Source organism: Bombus huntii, chromosome 15 (assembly GCF_024542735.1).
Source record: "Bombus huntii isolate Logan2020A chromosome 15, iyBomHunt1.1, whole genome shotgun sequence".
NCBI classification, from domain to species: Eukaryota; Metazoa; Arthropoda; class Insecta; order Hymenoptera; family Apidae; genus Bombus; species Bombus huntii.
In genome coordinates, this window is record NC_066252.1 from 4,079,948 (window position 1) to 4,097,515 (window position 17,568).

The 17,568-nt window shown below is 44.2% G+C and overlaps 1 protein-coding gene across 4 annotated transcripts in view; it reads right to left on the bottom strand.

Annotated features, from left to right (window-relative positions):
- The window catches only part of LOC126873686 (probable JmjC domain-containing histone demethylation protein 2C), a 230,421-nt gene that overhangs the window by 172,916 nt on the left and 39,937 nt on the right, over positions 1-17,568 (bottom strand). For 3 of the 4 annotated variants that reach the window (XM_050634786.1, XM_050634788.1, XM_050634784.1), the window contains exons 2-6: positions 12,405-12,656; positions 11,807-11,920; positions 7,140-7,334; positions 6,220-6,304; positions 5,848-5,936 (exon numbers count right to left, since the gene is read on the bottom strand). In XM_050634786.1, the coding sequence (XP_050490743.1) occupies positions 5,848-5,936; positions 6,220-6,304; positions 7,140-7,334; positions 11,807-11,920; positions 12,405-12,656 (735 nt within the window). The remainder of the gene's footprint in view (positions 1-5,847; positions 5,937-6,219; positions 6,305-7,139; positions 7,335-11,806; positions 11,921-12,404; positions 12,657-17,568) is intronic. The other variant, XM_050634785.1, reaches the window with a different exon arrangement.

Consider the following 17,568-nt stretch of genomic DNA (forward strand, 5'->3'; position numbering starts at 1 on the left):
GCTATTGCTAAGCGGAAGTATTTCCGTCGATACGGAATAAATGGGAAAGCTGGCTGGTATCCGGACAGGCTCGTTAACGATTCATAACCCCTACACTGCTTCGTTCGCGTATTTCGTCGATGTCTGATCGAATACGATTACGTAAGTGTATCTCTGAATCTCCCAACGTTCGAACGTAAACAGAATAAAACAAGAGTGAAAGAGGAATTTGCTCGGTCGACCGAGAGAAGGCGGCCGAATTTCGAGGAACGCGAGCCAGAGGACGCCGCGTCGTGGCGTGGTTTAAGCCTAGAAAGGGCGCAAAGTTGTCGGAATTCCAGACAGTCGGGGAACGAAATTCACCAATTTGTAGGCTGATGTTTTGCGTTAGCTCTGGCCGGGCGGCAGGGATGTGTTTCGCGCCAACCACCAGCCACCCCCACCATCGTGGACCCCCACCAGCCTGACCTGCCTGAGAATCAATACAGCTACCGACCGCCGCCCCAACCCCATCCAGCCAGCCATACCGTGCCCCACCTACTTTCCACGCTACGCACCCCCTTTTGCCATTCTCGAGTGCCGATTCCCATTCTGGGTTCGCAGCTTCAGAGCCCGACTTCCAGCCCGTTCTCTCCATACTCTCGCGACCCTTGCCACTCTGCACGTTTCTCTTTCTGCCACTCTAACCCCTAGGCCTGCATTCTCCCCTCCCTTGATGCTCATCCCCTTCCGTTTCATTCGGATCCAGCAACCGCTCGACCGTCTCTCTTCTTTCCATCGGTATCCCACTTCGACCCCCAGGGGCGTCGGTCTCGCTCCACCTCGCTCCGACCAACCCCTCCACCTCTGTCCTCCCACGTGCCACGAGGCTCGACCGTTTTCTTTGAGCCGCCGGTGCAGACTCGGCCAACCACCCCTATTGGCTGAACGACTCTTTAAAGCGGCTAGATACCCCAGCCAGGTATAAAGATGAGACGAGGCCGATGAAAATGGTAGAAGAGCTTCTGAAGACGGGGGCGGAGAAAGGAAAAAGAAGGGTGAAAAAGCAAGGTGGAAACAAGAGGAAGTTTACGAGTCCAACATACCAGGTGAACTTGAGCAAAGTTCGGAGGAGGGAGATTGGCCGCCGGCCAACCCCCTTGCTCTCTCTCGCTAGGGTGTTTGCCCGATATTTACATTCGGATGAATCGGTCTGTCCACCGAGGGTATTTCGAGTTTCGGCCGTTGCGATGTCTGGTTTGGTGTTGGCATTCGTTTGGATTGTTAATTGAGCTGCCGGCGAATCGATGCTTTTCGCATGAGTGGAGGAAAAAATATTGGCCCGCGTCGAATCGTTAGCCGAGCTAACGAACTCTAAATGAAAGTCGTCTTCGTCTCACCTTACTTATCTTCTATTCTCCTCGATCCAGTCTCTTTTGTCTTTACACCCTATACATAATTTATATCTTATACTCGATAGAGGAGCAGGTAAAGTCGGTGACTCGTAGGGCTTTCGGCAAGAGTTTCCCCTCGCTAGCGAAGAAGGCATTTAATTGACGACTCCAAGACCCCTTTTAAAGAAGCTGTTCGTGGATTTAATGAGAAACACGAGGAACGGGATGCCGTGGGGGAACTACCAATCTCCCCCATCCCCTTTCTCACGTATAGGAACGCGTGAGTTGGTGTAGACCGAATTCCTTCGCGGGACTCGATATTGTTGGGAGATCCCATAGCGGATCGGGAAACGGAAGACGAAAGTGCGAGGGGAGATTGCACCGTTACGCGTCGATGAAAAAGAACAAAATATAAACCTTCTTAGACAAATTTCAATCACGGACATTTCAACGAGGAATAGAAAGCTGTTGATTTGTTCTCTTTGGTTCTTCGACTTGATCGATTCATTTTTGGATAATCTAATCAGTATGGATAAGTCAAAATTAATTATCCGATTGTTCTTTCAGAAATTAGAATTGATAGAATGGCTTATGACTAATCGTAATTACGCTTTTATCTCTGATTTTTAATCGTTATCAAAGATAAACGAGCGATTAAATGGAAGATAATACGTCAGTGTTTTAAAAATATCTCATAGAAGATGTTTTTGTCGTTCGAATTTTCCACAGGTGGAAAGTAGAGTCAAGTTTTCCCGTAAAAATTCGTCGAATCGATCGGTCGACGATTTCTTCGTCCCGCGGATAATCCTTTTTATAAAGTCTCCACTTTATCTCGCAGTTTCCACGAAGCGATACGACGAAATATGAATGAACGTTTCGCGGAGCAAAGTGTTCGTATAAGCCGGGCAAAAAAGGAGGAATTCCCGTGGAACGTTCGAAAGGCAAGAGTTCGTTCACAGTGCAATCTTTAAAGTGGCTCTAATGGCTATTTCCAAGAAGCGTCTCGAAACTGGAGAGCAAGTTCCATTACGAGCAAGCAGTCGCTGGCTTAATCCCTTTCGGCGAGTTTTCGAACTCGTATAAGCCAGCTCGGAACTTCCTGACTTAGGGCTGTCGACCCAAAGTATCCTGCGAGTCACGAATTCCGCCAACTTTGCACGCAGCCTTCGAACCAGCTTCTACACTCGACGGATTCCAGTCTCACAACGGGACCGCAGAAACTGTTACGTCGCGATCTTCTCAGAAACTACGTATACGAGTTTCAAAGAAATTCGAAAACACGAGGAAAATACAACTGGAGCCTGTTTTTTTTTTTTTTTTTTTTTTTTGATAATTTTTCCTTCGTAATATTCTGCTTGTTAATCATTTTGTCTTTTAAATTGATAATCTTTGTTATCAGAATTGGCTGATATATCACGAGAGTCGAAGCGCGATCCATTAAAGATTAGCGCATTTTTTCTGATCTACGGATCCGACAATTTGATAAAATAGAAGCCAGTGAGAATTCACGTGGAACGCACGATATCTACATTATTTCATTCGCGTTATAATTAATATTACTTCTGTATTCGCGAAATTCCTTCGTTAAGCGAAATTAACATGAAACGTTTCATAGATTCTATTTGAATATTACGTGTCACTTAGTTCAATTACCACCGTACAGTGGAATGGAAACATTAACAACTGTTATACAAGAAAGTTTATTGCTAACTTTCCACTTGTAAAATACCATCTATGATAAAGCTGAAATAGATTAGCATGTGGAACGTCGCGAATGAAAGTACAATAAATAATTCTTGCGGGTTAGATTTTAGAAGTAATTTCATGCGGGTCGGGGCAAACGGTTGATATAATCGCGGAGCTGGAATAGATTTCGCAGAAATGATTTATGGAACAGGCAATTGGCAAAGGAGGGATCGAAGGAGAGAAGAGGGGCAGATTCCTCTCGCATTAACGAGATTGTTAGGTCCATGGATACAGAGAATTCGGAGTTCTCCGTAAGAAGTTTTTCTCTCGCGAGGTAGGAAGAAATTTCAAAGATGGAATATCTCTTTCTATAGACGCTGGCAACTCCGGTGACATCGAATTCGAAACTTTCACAGAATTACTCGCTAACGATAGAAAATTCCGGATCGTGGAAAGTCGTCGCGCCGAGCAACCAGGGTTAACGCTTCGACTTTACCGCGATTGAGACACCGAGCAACTCTGAAAAGCGACTTCTGATTGCCGTTTACGGACCTACCGTTTTCAGCTTCTGTCGATCTAGTTTCTCGTTCAATTACCGATGTGATTAGGTTGCTTCGAAGATTTCGACGAATTCTTAATTTACCAGTAACATTCATCGGGAAAAGAGACGATCGATTTTGCCAAGAAACTACTCTATTGGATGTAAGATTGGTTTACGAGATGACATTTATAGAAGTCTGTTCCGAATATACAGGTTATATAAAAAGATTTCGAAACTTGATTAACACCGAAACAATATTCCGATTATGTTGTCGAAATTATATATAGAGGTTACTTATATAGATATTCATTGCAAACGTGCTTTATTGAGGTCATGAAATTATTTAAGACCGCTATAATTATTCCGTATATTAATAACTCTTGATATTCAGTGTGACTCTATCTTTAAGACTCTATTCATAGGTGTAAATGTATTCGCGATAAATAACTCATAATCGGTATAGCTGTTTTCAGATTCTAAAACTGTCGTGATACACCGTTTAACGAAATGAAGTTCGTCGAAGACGAACAGCGTGGTTGAAAAAAAAAGGGGAACAGGAGGGGTGAATCGAGAATGCACGGTGACGGAGATTGTCCCTTCGAAGGGACCGTCTGGTATGTTCGATTGCCGTCTCGCCAGGAAATCGAGCGAAGAGAACACGAAGAAGGTGGGGCAACCACGTTCACGACGAACGGAAGTCGGCCGCCAAGGTAGCAACGGACTCTATTCCCGATTCCTGAAAGCTCGAGGGTGCCGCAAACACGACTTTATTGATTTCCCGCATTAAAGGGAAGCAGTCGGTTCGCACACAGAATCACGTGCTTTCGCCAAATATTTTCCGCTTTTCTTGTCTATTTTTTCTTCCTTCCTTCCTTTACCTATATAACGACCCACAAAGGTATTCGAAATTGAAACACTTCGCCCGTGTTCATAGGAACACGAACGTATATAACGATATACGTTTTGCGCTGTTTAAACAAACATCTTGTAACTACTGCGTACATGCACTTTCAGGTTTCTTCCAAATTGTCTAAATATCGAACGTTGTTTCAAAATGTTTCACGCAGGACAGCTAATATATTCATAAACTGCTTCTACAGGTATTCGAATACTTTCGCGAACACCCGCATTTCCGCGGTATATAGCGGTACTATTATATCTTTTCAAACCTTGCGGTTTGCCACGATTCGCGTCTTATCTGCCACTGGTCGATATACATATATTCAATGACGGTGGAAAAATGAAGAAATCTCACGGTAACGATGTCACGGTAACGAGCGATAAGGTGATAACACGCGGTACGATAGGTTGGAAGTTACATTGCTCATTATCTCGTAGATGCGAAAGTGGTATTCAAGGACGAAAGAATTTTCGAGCCAATACGCGACAAGCTTGTTTACTCGTCGAACGATTTTTGTTCTTTTCTACGTGCCAACTTTGTTTCGTGTATTTTTTTTTTTTTTTTTTTTTTTGGCAAATAATTGGGAGAATGAATTTAAACGAAACGAATGTTCGTCAGCCGAAGAAACGTGTTTTCTTTGGAGACACAAGTCACCGCTCTATCGTCGGAAGAAAATTTATTTGAGTCATGTCGATCGACCAGAGGGGAGCTATCTTTGCAGAAGTTACATGTTTACTTCGAGGAGGTTATCGCGCTGTTCAATTCGTGACTCGAAACGATCAGTCCCCTGATCGGGGCAACTTGCGAACACGTCACGATCTTGAGCAGATATTAATCGAGATAACGATACTAATCAGGTAACGAGTGACCGGAGTGGGTCCGTTTCTCATGTTGTCTTTGAAAATCTTTCTATACCATCTGCTTCAAAGTGGGAACTCATTTCTCTACAGCGCTGTACGCTAAAAAATAATTGCCATGCAATTGTAAAACTTTAAATATACGAATTATCGTAAAATATCATAAAAATAATTGATTTGTAGTCCCACTTTGAAGGTGGTATCGTACAAATGAACTAAGAGCACGTGTCGATTCGAAAGCAACGATCGTGTTAACAATAAGAAAAAAAGAAGAAACTGTACAAAAAAGCGTTGCTTCTCCTACGTACAATAATCGAATACTTTGTACAACTGCGTTACGAAAGAACAACGACGATAATGTATATCAATGCTGATGTTTCGACTTAATAAATAAATTCGAAAGAGAAAGGAGAAAAATGGAAAATGTGGTATGACACATTGCTCTTGCCGTTTATATTATCGTAAACTACATAGCGATTTAATAATAGAACGGAATTGAATTTCACTCACCACAACAAGCGCGTGCGTCAGAGCAGTCGATGACCTCGACCTCCTCGGTGTCATGCCGACGACCTCGCCTCTCATGATGCTCTCGACGACTGCAGAAAAAGGAACGAGCTAAAATTGACACGATGTTCTATCTCTTTTTTTACTCTCTTCTAAAAAAGTAATATTCGCTTCGTAAAAAGAAGAAAAAAAAGAAAAAAGAAAAGACATTTATCTCTTACAGCCACTTCTTAAAGAATTACGTTCTATTGCATTAAAACGTAACAAGTTTATTTCGTTAAAAAGAAGAACGATAGTGAAAAGTTGGTTTATCCGTCTATCGGAAAGATTCGACACCGTGCGATTATTTCTAGCGAATATTATTCGTCGACTCACCTCCATCGCCAATCAGCCGCATTTGTACTAAACTAGGGTCCTCGTTGTGATCCTCGAGAACCGTGTCATCGGTGACAGTCAAATCCTAAAAATTGCATCGCAGAACCATGGATAAGCAATAAAAACAGAAATCAATCGTGATTTCGTATTCCGACATTTTGGATTTATTACGCTGCTCGAAACTGTTCCTCGAATCTTAAAACAAATATCATCGTATATTAACTGAGCTAAATACGCGAGAGACGATTTATTATAGACAATTGCCATTGATCGACGAATGCTACGGTCCGCGAGGTCTCGAATAAACATCGAGCTGGGAATTCCTTCGGAAAGGAAGCAACGATACGAAAGCGTCTTTCATTTTCGCGTCTACTCGATCTATAGATCGAGACATTAGACTAGTTTCGAACAGTGATAAATCCTTCTCACGAGCAATTTACGGTTCTCGCGGGTGTTTGAGTGGAACAGCAGAAATCGAGTAATATATGTCCCCGAGCAAACCGTATTTGTCAATTTAAGTGTCAAAGGTTGTTCCAGTCGATGGACTATCGTCTCGTTGGACCGTATTAACCTGACTATTCCCGTAGACTAGTCAACGAGTCTAGCGAATCGATCGTAACGAATCTTGCGTAAAACCTAACGGAGAACTGTTTCGGAAAGTGAAAGTCTCTACGATCTTCCGATTCTCTGCCCGTAACTATGGTCGATCAAACGATAGGATTCACGAATTTTTATCGTCTTTTTAATTCTTACGAAAGTACTCGAATGCCAATGAAACGTTAAAATGTTTACACGTTTATACACAAGCAACAATTTACGTTTCACGAACATAACACGTGTAGTACGAGCGTACATATTTTTCAAGGTAAGCGTTCGGATACTTTCGTGACCTAGTGAACGTGGAAAAAAGAGGACGCTACCTTGGTGGACTCGTTGTAACCAACGATGACAGCGGTGTACCATTGCGTAGTGCCCTCGGCCCGATAAACCTCGACCCTGAAGCCAACTAGAACGCTCGGCGTGGTTAACAGGATTCTCTGGCCATCCTGCATTTCTGCCCATCGCCTGACAGCGCTTGCCCAGGGCACCGAGCCCTTGGTCAGCTCCCAGTCCTGCTGCAAGAACAACGATCGGTTGAAGCGTCGTTATGCGAGGTTTTATCGAGACCTGAAGTTCGACTAGAGAATCGTGTAATGCGCGCGTACGATAGTTTTCCTTAGATCAGCGCGTTCATCGAGTTTTGTGTCACGACCGACATACTTCAAATCCGACGGACTGACGATAGAGATAAAGATGCGGAGGCACTCGGCGACAATGTATATCGCTGAAGTGCCTAATGAACCATCAACATCCCAACGGTCCTTCCACCGAAGGTTCTAGAAGAAAGAGCACGTGGCAACGATCGCGGACGCCTAGCAAATGCATGGACGGTGGGGATGTTGAGGGACGACAAAAGAAAGTAATCGGATCCGATCGAAAGAAAAATCATAAGAGTCAGTCTTAGAAAGTCACGCCTAGAGTTCGGAAGTAGATTGTAAAGTGTATTGATGTTAGAAAAAAAAAATAAAGTTTTCTCTTTTTATTTTTCACCTCAAATTTCTTTTTTATTTTGTTATTTTACGTGACATTTGCAACGGATTTTTTAATTTCCCATAAACGAATAGGAATTCGCAATGAAATTGCATCACAGGTTGCTCCGGATCCTCGTTCTTTGGATATGTTTGCATCGATCCACGCTTCATATAAATTAAATTACAAAGCATAGGAACGTGTTGAAATGATCGTCGCTTCTAAGAAAACTCTACATCTGGTCTTTTTAGTTTTCTCAAGCACCGAAGCCATCGACAGCGTGTAGACGAAAGACTGCGACGAATTCAGACCATAAACGGTATCCAGGCGACGTTGGTTTCGGGGTTTTTCAGTTATTGGGTAACACAGCTAGCGTGCGGATCTGGACCAGCTCGAATTGTATTCTTACTTATAATTACACTTCTATTTGAATATATTTTCTGCCTTACAATTTATCCGCCAGTTTTCTCCGTTTACGCATCGAATAACCTCGACAGAACGAAACTAAAAAATGTGAATATTTTGGCCATGATCGTAACAAAGAAAATATCGTGCGTCGACGATTGGAGATGGAGGAGGAGGCGAAATAGGCGCAAGTTCGCCATCGATCGTCTTCAACGAGCAAAGCAGTTGTTCCTCGAAACGGTATCCGATGCCTGGCCTCGTAATTGGGTGATTAATTGTTCCCTGTTGGCGATTCATTGCGCGTGCCACGCCTTACCGATCAAACAAATCCGATCTGCGCGTAGTCGACACCGTTTCGGTTTGGCCAATTCGTTTATTCGAATCGATAAAGCGTCTGGTAATTGGTAAGTCGAAAGTGGAAAGTGGAGAGCCACAGGGGCAACAAGCCTGCAGGAATCCAGTCGAGTCTAGGACGTAACAGCTCGATCCTTCGGAACTCGAACGATCGATAAAGTCGTTCCACGACAACTTTTTCCTCCTTGATACTCTCTCGCGAACACACAAAGTACATACTTACACACGCGTTCGCCGAGGAAGCGTTGCGTCAACGTCTCGTTACGTCATGATCGCCCTGTTACGTCAGATGCGTTGTGCAATCACGACGCGAAGCATGACGGTGATGCGCGATAATGGCAGTAATATAACGGCAATTATAACGCTATTACCAAAGCGTCGAGAGCGCTTAACAATTTGCCCGACGTTCCATGTAATATCCACCACTGAGTAGCCAAATCAACGTCGTTTCCTAGCGACATTTCGCCCTGCAACGGTTTCCTATCGCGTGTCTACTCGTCCGTTACGAGAACTCTCAGCTTGGACTTTGGTCGAAGAATAGAAAACTAAACGATCGACAGTGAAGGATCGACCAAGTGGCAAGAGTAACGCGTCGTGAAAGTCGAGGACAAGGTGGATGAGTACACGCGCGACTCGCTGTACATATTCCCAAGGATTCTAACCATAAATCTTGCTCTTATCGATAAATCTTTAGGACGCAGCGCGTGTAATCTTACGAAAGAAAAGATGCGAAAGCTGTAGAGTGGCGGGTTGCATCGTTGTATCGCGGACCGTTAGGCAAAACGGGAATATGTTGGCGCCTTGCGTTGGCCGTTCTCCAACGTTCGACGATGTTGGTGCACGCGCGGTGTCAACACGAGTCACCGAACCGGCAGCTGCCAACGAAACAAGAGCAAAGAGTAGGATAGCTGTTGGAAGCTTCACGCAAGTCGCGAACGAATATCCACGTGATCGCTTCTTCCCGGGCGTAAGTACGTGTCGGCGCGGCACGGTGCGATTACACGGCTCCCTCGGTATGCGTGTTGCTAGCTATGCGCCTCGAAACAGCTTGCAGAAAGAACCCGTTGCATTTATAGTTCAGGGTCAGCAGACTCTTCACCCTTTTGCGGTCCAGCCAAGCCGACCAATTTCTTTTCTCCTTTTTCCCTTCCTCTGTTCCTCTCTTCTTTCTAATTCGTCGTCTTCTCTTTTTCACGACTACTCCGCGCCTCTTTCTTTGCACCTTTCTTCTTTCTATATCCTTCAGGTTCCTCTTAACTTCATCTTGTTGTTTCTTTTTCACCAGTCGGACTTTGCTACGCCATTGTCGAAGCTTCTTTCTCGTCCTTTTGTGGCACGCCGCGTCGTTGCAGCCGTATACTTTTTTTTGCTCCTTCCGCTTTGTTCACTGGAAACATTCCTAACGTCTTATTTTTCCTTTTCTTCCGTCGCTTTCTTCTTTCGTTCCACGCTTCTTTCCTCTCTCTTCCCCTTTTTCTAGCGTCTCCTTTCTCTTTTTAAGATTCTGTTTTGTTCTGGCGAAGGAAAAGTGCAGCTGCGGCTATCAGAAATCGATAATCGAACGCGAAGCCGGTGATGGCCAAGCACGAGCAATTTCCCGTAACCCTGATCAAATTATTTCTGCCGTGACATTTTTTTCTCTCCTTCTATTTATTGCGCGTAACACGGTGAAGTTCAATTGTCAGGCCACGGGATCGTTTCATCGATAGCCTGGCAACTTTCCTTTATACGCCGCTCTAAATAATTAGAGGATCGCTATTATGAATGGCTCTAGTGCATCAATGAAGCGGATAAGAGGCAAAGAAGTCTTACAATAGATCGATAGATTCGCCGTTAGATTCGCGCATACGCTGCATCCATTCAACTATTTAATGCTACCGATAGAACTGCTGCGTTTCAGTTTTTCCCTGTCTTCAAAACGTTTTCAGCACTATGTTATCTCTACCTTTGTAAAAACGAACGAAACAGCTAGCATTGGATTTGAACAAACATTACTACGTAAAACGAGGATATTTCTGGTTTAAAAAGAGAGAGAAAAGAGAACGAATGCAATTGCAGACACGGTTTGTCGTATTTTAGTAGCAAGGTTCGCGTCTAAAGAGAGAGAAAAAGATCTTAAAAGGTAGAAAATTGAATGGAAACAGGCAGATAAATGACGAGAGACGCGCTATTTTCCTCATCAAGTGGAACTATCTGTAATCGTGCTCAATACGTAACCAGCGGAGATAGGCTCGCGAAACTCCGGTGCAGCTGATCTCCTGACCACGGTCTTTGTGCAACTTTTCACCGCACGTGACTTACCGAACGACTTACAATTCGTCGGCAGCCGAGAAAACTTTTAACGGTAAAAGTTCCGCTAGTTTAATTACTTGGAAACAATTCCCCGCATCCGCGTCCGTCCATTCGAACGTAAAAACTTTTCAAGCATGCACGCCCTCCCTCCATCGCGGAAAAACCACACGCTCATCGATTTATCGTTCCTTATGGATGTTTCTGGCCGCGTCTTCGAATATAGAAAGTCGATCGCGTAAGGGTCGACATAGATAGACCGTCCGCTTTCCGTTCTGCCTTACACGCGTTTTAACAGTCCATTAGGGGTTGCAAAGTGTCCTTCTGCCGTGGTTATTTCAAAGAGGCGGAGACGTCTATCTTCTACCTTACGTGACATCTAAAAATCATTTCTCTTCTGCGTTTACAGGGATTATTCGATTGTTATAAAACAAGCAAATTAAATTAAAAATTGTAGGAAAAAGTACAAAGATAAAGGAAGGATAAAACGAGGACGATCCTGCGGATTGTAAATTTCAGATGACCCTGGATGACCTAAAGGCGATATTCGGTCACCAGAGATCGCATCCCTCGAAAGATTACTCGTAGTCACGACAACGGTTCCCCCGAGGGCTGTCGGATAGGTCAATAGCCTCGCAACTTGCTGCCAAGTTTCCTCGCCGCTCTAACGAAGTAAGTTTGCAGTTGCGAAGCGGCTGGATCGGTTTAGGGAACTCGCGTGCCTCTTAATCGGCCAAAGATCTCCTAACAGCGCTTTCTCGGTGAAAAGAAAAAGCTGCAGAGACTTCGTAACGAACTTGATATCCGTCTGATCGATCGGAATATCATACGCTGGTCTTTGTCGCGTCAGAGGATCACACGTTGCAAGTTAAACTTGGAAATATTCAGAGCTCGGTGTATCGTAACGACAAGCATCGTTCGCAGACGTACGGAGGAAATCTAAGAGAAACAAAACGAAGATGATACTCACGGTAAATGGCTTCAGCTTCGAGTAGTCGACGAAATCCAGTCTTCGATCTTGCATGAACTCGAGAGGCATCGCGTCTTCCGGTAACTCTGCTCGCGCCACCAGGGGGTAAAATGTCTGCAAGTGAGTTTCGATTCAGGATTAATTTGAATTCGCCCATACCGCGCTACCCAACTACCGAAATATTTACATATTACACGGAATATTTAATGAAACTCTCTAGACGCTTCGAGGAACAAGGGACGACGCTTGTAATTGATGGCGCGTTTATTAAAATTAAAGCTTGCTCTCTTAATTATCCCTAAACGAACGGAACAAGGGATGGAAAATGGCTAGGGTTGGATCTGCTTTGGCGCTGAAACGCAACGACGATCGCGAATACTTTGCATGTAAACTGCCCCGTATTCTCGTCCATTCGAATCTGAAAGTTGCAATTTTGCGAGCGCGTTTCTGCGCCAATGGACACTTAACCGGGATCAACGGAACGTCCTGGCTGATGTGGCTACGCGAACGGTTCGTTAATCGATAAAGCGTCCGGGAAAGAAGGACGCGCAAGCAGAGGCGAAGGGGGGAAGAGAAACGAAGGACAAGGCGCACTTACTAGAGCCGGCCAGGCGACAGTGTTTGCGACAGCAGTGGCACCCCTCAGGGGTTTCCCGTTGATACGATGATGGTGGTGGTTATTATTCGCGTGATTGTGGTGATCGATGGCGATGAGGCTGGCATGCCTGGGGTCAGGTCGCTCGGCCCAATACAGACCCTTTTCCACTAAGAAGAACGAAAACACTGCGTCTCTGTGCGGCGATAGCCATTCTCTTCTTTGCCACTCTACGTCGTCGTATTCTACGAGGATCTGCAAGAAAGACGTTCGTTCATGTACCGCGCTTCTTCCACATCCAGGGTTCGATGACACTATCGTCCGTCTACTGCTATTCAATCGAGCTTTGTTCTGCTTTCTATGGATCGTTTTACCGCGAATTCGATACGCCAACGTTGTCGTTCTCAGCCCGTTCAGGCTTCGACACCTTTTACGAAACATTTGGAAACTTCGTTGTGGCTGCGACGAAGCTCGACCGAGCTAAGATATTGGCTTGGCAACTAAATGATTGCGGATTTTGTCATTAGGCGGTAACGACAACACCCGCAATCACTTAGTTGCCAAGCCAACAGATCCGCCAATACGTACATTCAAGTTAAAAAAAATATTTACCGCCAGTACATACTTGGCGGAAAACGTACAAGTAATTTAAACGATCGATTATCCGTTATATTAACGAGCCTCGATATCGAGTGCCAGCGTTTCCGACGTATGTCACTCGTTGCATTACGTACATATTCGTTGAAAAACCACTCGATGTATATTTGCGTCTGACAATTTCTATAGACATTTTCAGTTTAATAACGGATCGATTCGCTTATGCAGCTTGATGTGACAAATTAAAACATTCCGCCTCGTAGTGGCGTTATTATGCGCGTTTAAGTCTTAAACGGAACGATATAAGTCTGTCTCTTTGTGTTGTCCGTCGACACAGCGAAACGAAGGAGAGAAAAAAGGGAAGACGAAACGAGAGGCGAGGAACAGAAGCTGGATATATCGGTCGATTAACGATATCCATTATTCATAAATCACGAACGGCGTTAAAGGGGCAATGAAAAGGGGGAGAACGGTGAATTCTCACGGCCGGTTTACTCCGGCTCTTCGTTAACGCGATAAATTCGACGCCAGGGAACAGAGAGCTATCGCTAATTGCAGGTTGGCCTGCGCGTCGCCTAATAAACGCGATCACTGTGTCGAGTAACCTGTGGTGAAAGTGACCGTGTATCGTTTCACCATGGGCAAATGCGTCAAACTTCCTATTTATACAACATTCTGACGTAACGAGATATTTTTTAACGGCCAATATCGCCGTGTGCGATATAACGCGACGGCCGTTTGAATTTTCGCAGCGTGGATCAATCGGGCCGACTATTTGTCGTTCGTTCGGTTGATTTTACGAGCGAACGCAAGCCCCAAACGATCAACATTCCTCCCATGCAGCGCAACGAACTCAAAGGCACACGCGTGACCCGTTACGGCCGCGGCGCGTCGGCCAATTAATACATAAATCAACATTAATCGGAGCTGCTAGGTCGTCGAGACCGGCGCATGTACCGATGTTTTCCGAATGGGCTCTCTCCGATATATGGTGTCTACATTTTATGCTCTTGCCACTGCGATAGATATATCCCTGTAAAATGTTGGCCGCGTGATACGACATCGTACAATGTTTGCGTCGCGATGATACATCATAATACCGAGAAAATTGCGGTACGCCTCTGACAGCTCGTCCATTTGCCTTCTTTCACTTTTCTTTCGTTATATCTCTGCTGGATATGAAAGTTACAGAGAAATGTTACTAGAAAAATGGAAAAAAAAGGAGAAAAAGAGAGAAAAGATTCGGATAAGTAAATTCTCAAAGTTTCGAATTTTGTAATTTCCAAATGTGTGAAAGATTCGTACCGATCAGCGGACAGCTGAGATATAACGATCGTATTCATTGAAAGAGAAAGAAAGGCGTAACAGTAACGACAATATTTCTCGTCGATTTACTCGAACCACTGGACAGTGGAGTTCTGCTTGGTTTGTTCCAGCAGCGACTTCGAGTCCCCAAAGTTATTGAATCTGCCGTTTCGCACTCTTCCAGTCATATCTTTAACGGTTTCTTTAACGATTCTTTCAAACACTCTCCGTTAACGACGTTCCTGTTGACGATTTACCTATATCTAAACCTAACCTCGAACGATCTCGCTACAAAAGGAATGCTGTACGCAATAGCGCGAAGCAAACGTATAAATTACTTACTTCGTTATCCGAAGGCGCTATAAAACAAAAGTCCTCGGGGACCGGCCAAGATAAATCTCCGCATGCCCTTGATTTTATCGAATACACGGTCATAGCAATGTCCGCCAAAAGCGCGGGGAAAACGAGGCTCGTTGGTTCCCGGTTCATCCGCCAGACGGCGATACCTATCGGAGTGGGGATCAGTAATGGCCGCCAAGATATAAAAGCTCCGCCTCTGGGGAACGTTCTGGTACCGCCCGATTCCGTTGCCAGGGCAACCGACGATCGGCCATTTTGTTCTCATGACCTACCACAACCGTCTCCTACTACAGACACGAACCTTCCCCCTTCTACCTTCCACCTTCGATCACGATTTACCTCGCGCCCCCACCTTCTCGTATCTCGCGCCGTCGCGGTCCGTTTCGTGTTCCCCTCGTTCCGAACGCGGAACGAGAAGAAACGGTGCACGCGTGTTGTCCTTCCCTCCAGCCAACGATACTTTCCATTCTTTTTTTCTTCCCTCGTATCTCGCGTGTACAGTTGGCCACGAAAGTGTTCGATCTTTTACAAATAAATTACATGTCTTCTACGAAACGTTTTCAAGCTTCGTTAGAACCATAATGACACTCGATTATCTCGATTGCATTGGCATAGATACATGTATTGGTACATTTAAAACAAATCGGAAAATCCGTATAGAAGCCGCAGAATATTTTACGCTGTTGCGTATGTCACACATTATAATTCATAAAAGTATCGAAGCAGTCGATTATGCATAATATTCGTAAACCTCAGCACTAGGTGGGATCGTATTTAATACTTAGTCTGTACCTACGACAGCTGATTATGCTTGATTCTTTCGTTGTAGATACGCGTGTGTAATATTAAATACGTAGTTTGGAATTTCTGTGTACACTTTCAGATTGGTATTGTGCCACTACTTAATCGCGATAATCGTGTCTCATTGAAACGAACACGATGCACACGATAAAGCCATATGCATAAAGATTTTCTATTTCAACTGTTTTAATACTTTCTCGGAATGTTTTGTTTCCACTTTAACGTGTAATTCTTTCTCGCCAGACGTTCTTTCCGTTTTTAACGTTGAGAAAGGCGGTCTGGTTTTGTGAAAAAGGAGAGACGCTGTGAAATAAGGTGGTACGCATTTGCATTTTATTCCGGCCACTTCCCGATCAGATACACCGCACGTTCGCGCCCCGTGTTTGTTCTTTTTAAACCTAAAACGGGGGCTATTGGCTCGCTTCCTTCGTACCTTTCGTGACTCTAATCGCTATCATTCCCACCTTCTGGCGACGTGAAACAACGACCAGAGGCGTGGAGAAAAGTCGCCTTGTCCCCAGATTCTACGGCATAGATAACACGTTCTTAATACTCGATCATTTCAACCAGGTAATTTCTTCTATATAAATCAGCCTCGTAAATCGCTGTATCCAACTGATCTAACATCAAAGAACGTTCCAAAACAAATCGAAGACGTTCGAGGTATCACAGAGGATATCGGGTTAGAACCGTTTCGATGAAGCGGAAACGCCGATGAAATAGGATCGCCAAGGTCATTGGCAACATTTTTAAACCGTGTGTCATGCATCTGTCTTTGTACCTGTTTATTTTAACAGCAATAAAAGCAAGGCCGATGACACGTGTCGTTCGAGTGTTCAAGGTCGTCAAAGGTCACTTCGAATGTTACACGAGCCGTCTATTTGTCAAATCGGTTGACTTCACGCAACAAAAAGTAGAGGAAATTGGAGAAATTGTACGAGATAAGCATCGATCAAGTGTATCGCAACGAGAAGTTGAAGAAACGTAAAACAGCTGAGTCGACCAGAGTTTGGACTGTAAACGGCTCATGCAGCGCGTGAACTCCTTTTTTTCTTTTTTTTTTTTTTTTTTTTTTGTTTAATCAACGGTCCACTATGAAGCGTTAGAGTGCATATTTCGAGTCGATCGACAAACGCATAAATCATTCGAACAACGGTATATCAAGGTACTTGGACGTGTTCCGTTACGCGTCCACGTTACTTCACATGCTTCGATCCGCAGAAGAATGAGTGACGGTTCTAAGGAACACGATGACGCGGTGGACGTGGTCCACAGGTTGGCAATTACGAAGAATTGGAGGAGTAAGGTGGAAAGAATTTCAATCGGGGGAAAAAGTTCTGACACGGTGCGGAATCGGAGGCAGAGTCGAAGCGAATTAAATGGAAAAGAGCGGACCGTCCCTCGATGGCTGGTTGCGCAAGGTCCAATTAACCATTACGTTAAATACAGCTCTCTAGTTACGTACGCTGTGCTCTTCGATCATTTCATGCTCACGTTCACTTTTACGATGCCCTTTCGCGACCCATGGGCTTCCTTTGGTTTTTGCAACGCGTGCTCGATAATTAAGAGGCAACCGGCGCTCGTGATCCCTGAAAATTGCTTTGTTTCAGAGCTACGTTCTTCTTGTTTCACGTAGGAACCATCGACGGGTGGAGTTTAACACTTACAACGAAGAAATTCCACGAACGAAACGTACTTTGTCCATGTACTTTGCAAAATTCAAGGAAATTCTTAAAAGTTTACTATTCTATTGGAAACTAAGTGATTGCGGATTTTGTCATTACCACCTAATGGCACCTAATTGAGAATTTCCTTGAATTTTCATTACCACCTAATGGCAAAATCCGCAATCACTTAGTTTCCAATAGAATGGTAAATCTATGAAGTTTCTATGAACAATTACAAAGTCCATTGACAATTCCACGAACGAAACGTACGTCCATGTACTTTGCAAAATTCAAGGAAATTCTCAAAAGTTTACCAATTTATTAGCAACTAAGTGATTGCGGATTTTGTCATTACCACATAATGGCAAAATCCGCAATCACTTAGTTGCCAACATAATAAATCTATGAAGTTTCTGTAAACGCATAAAGTTTCTATG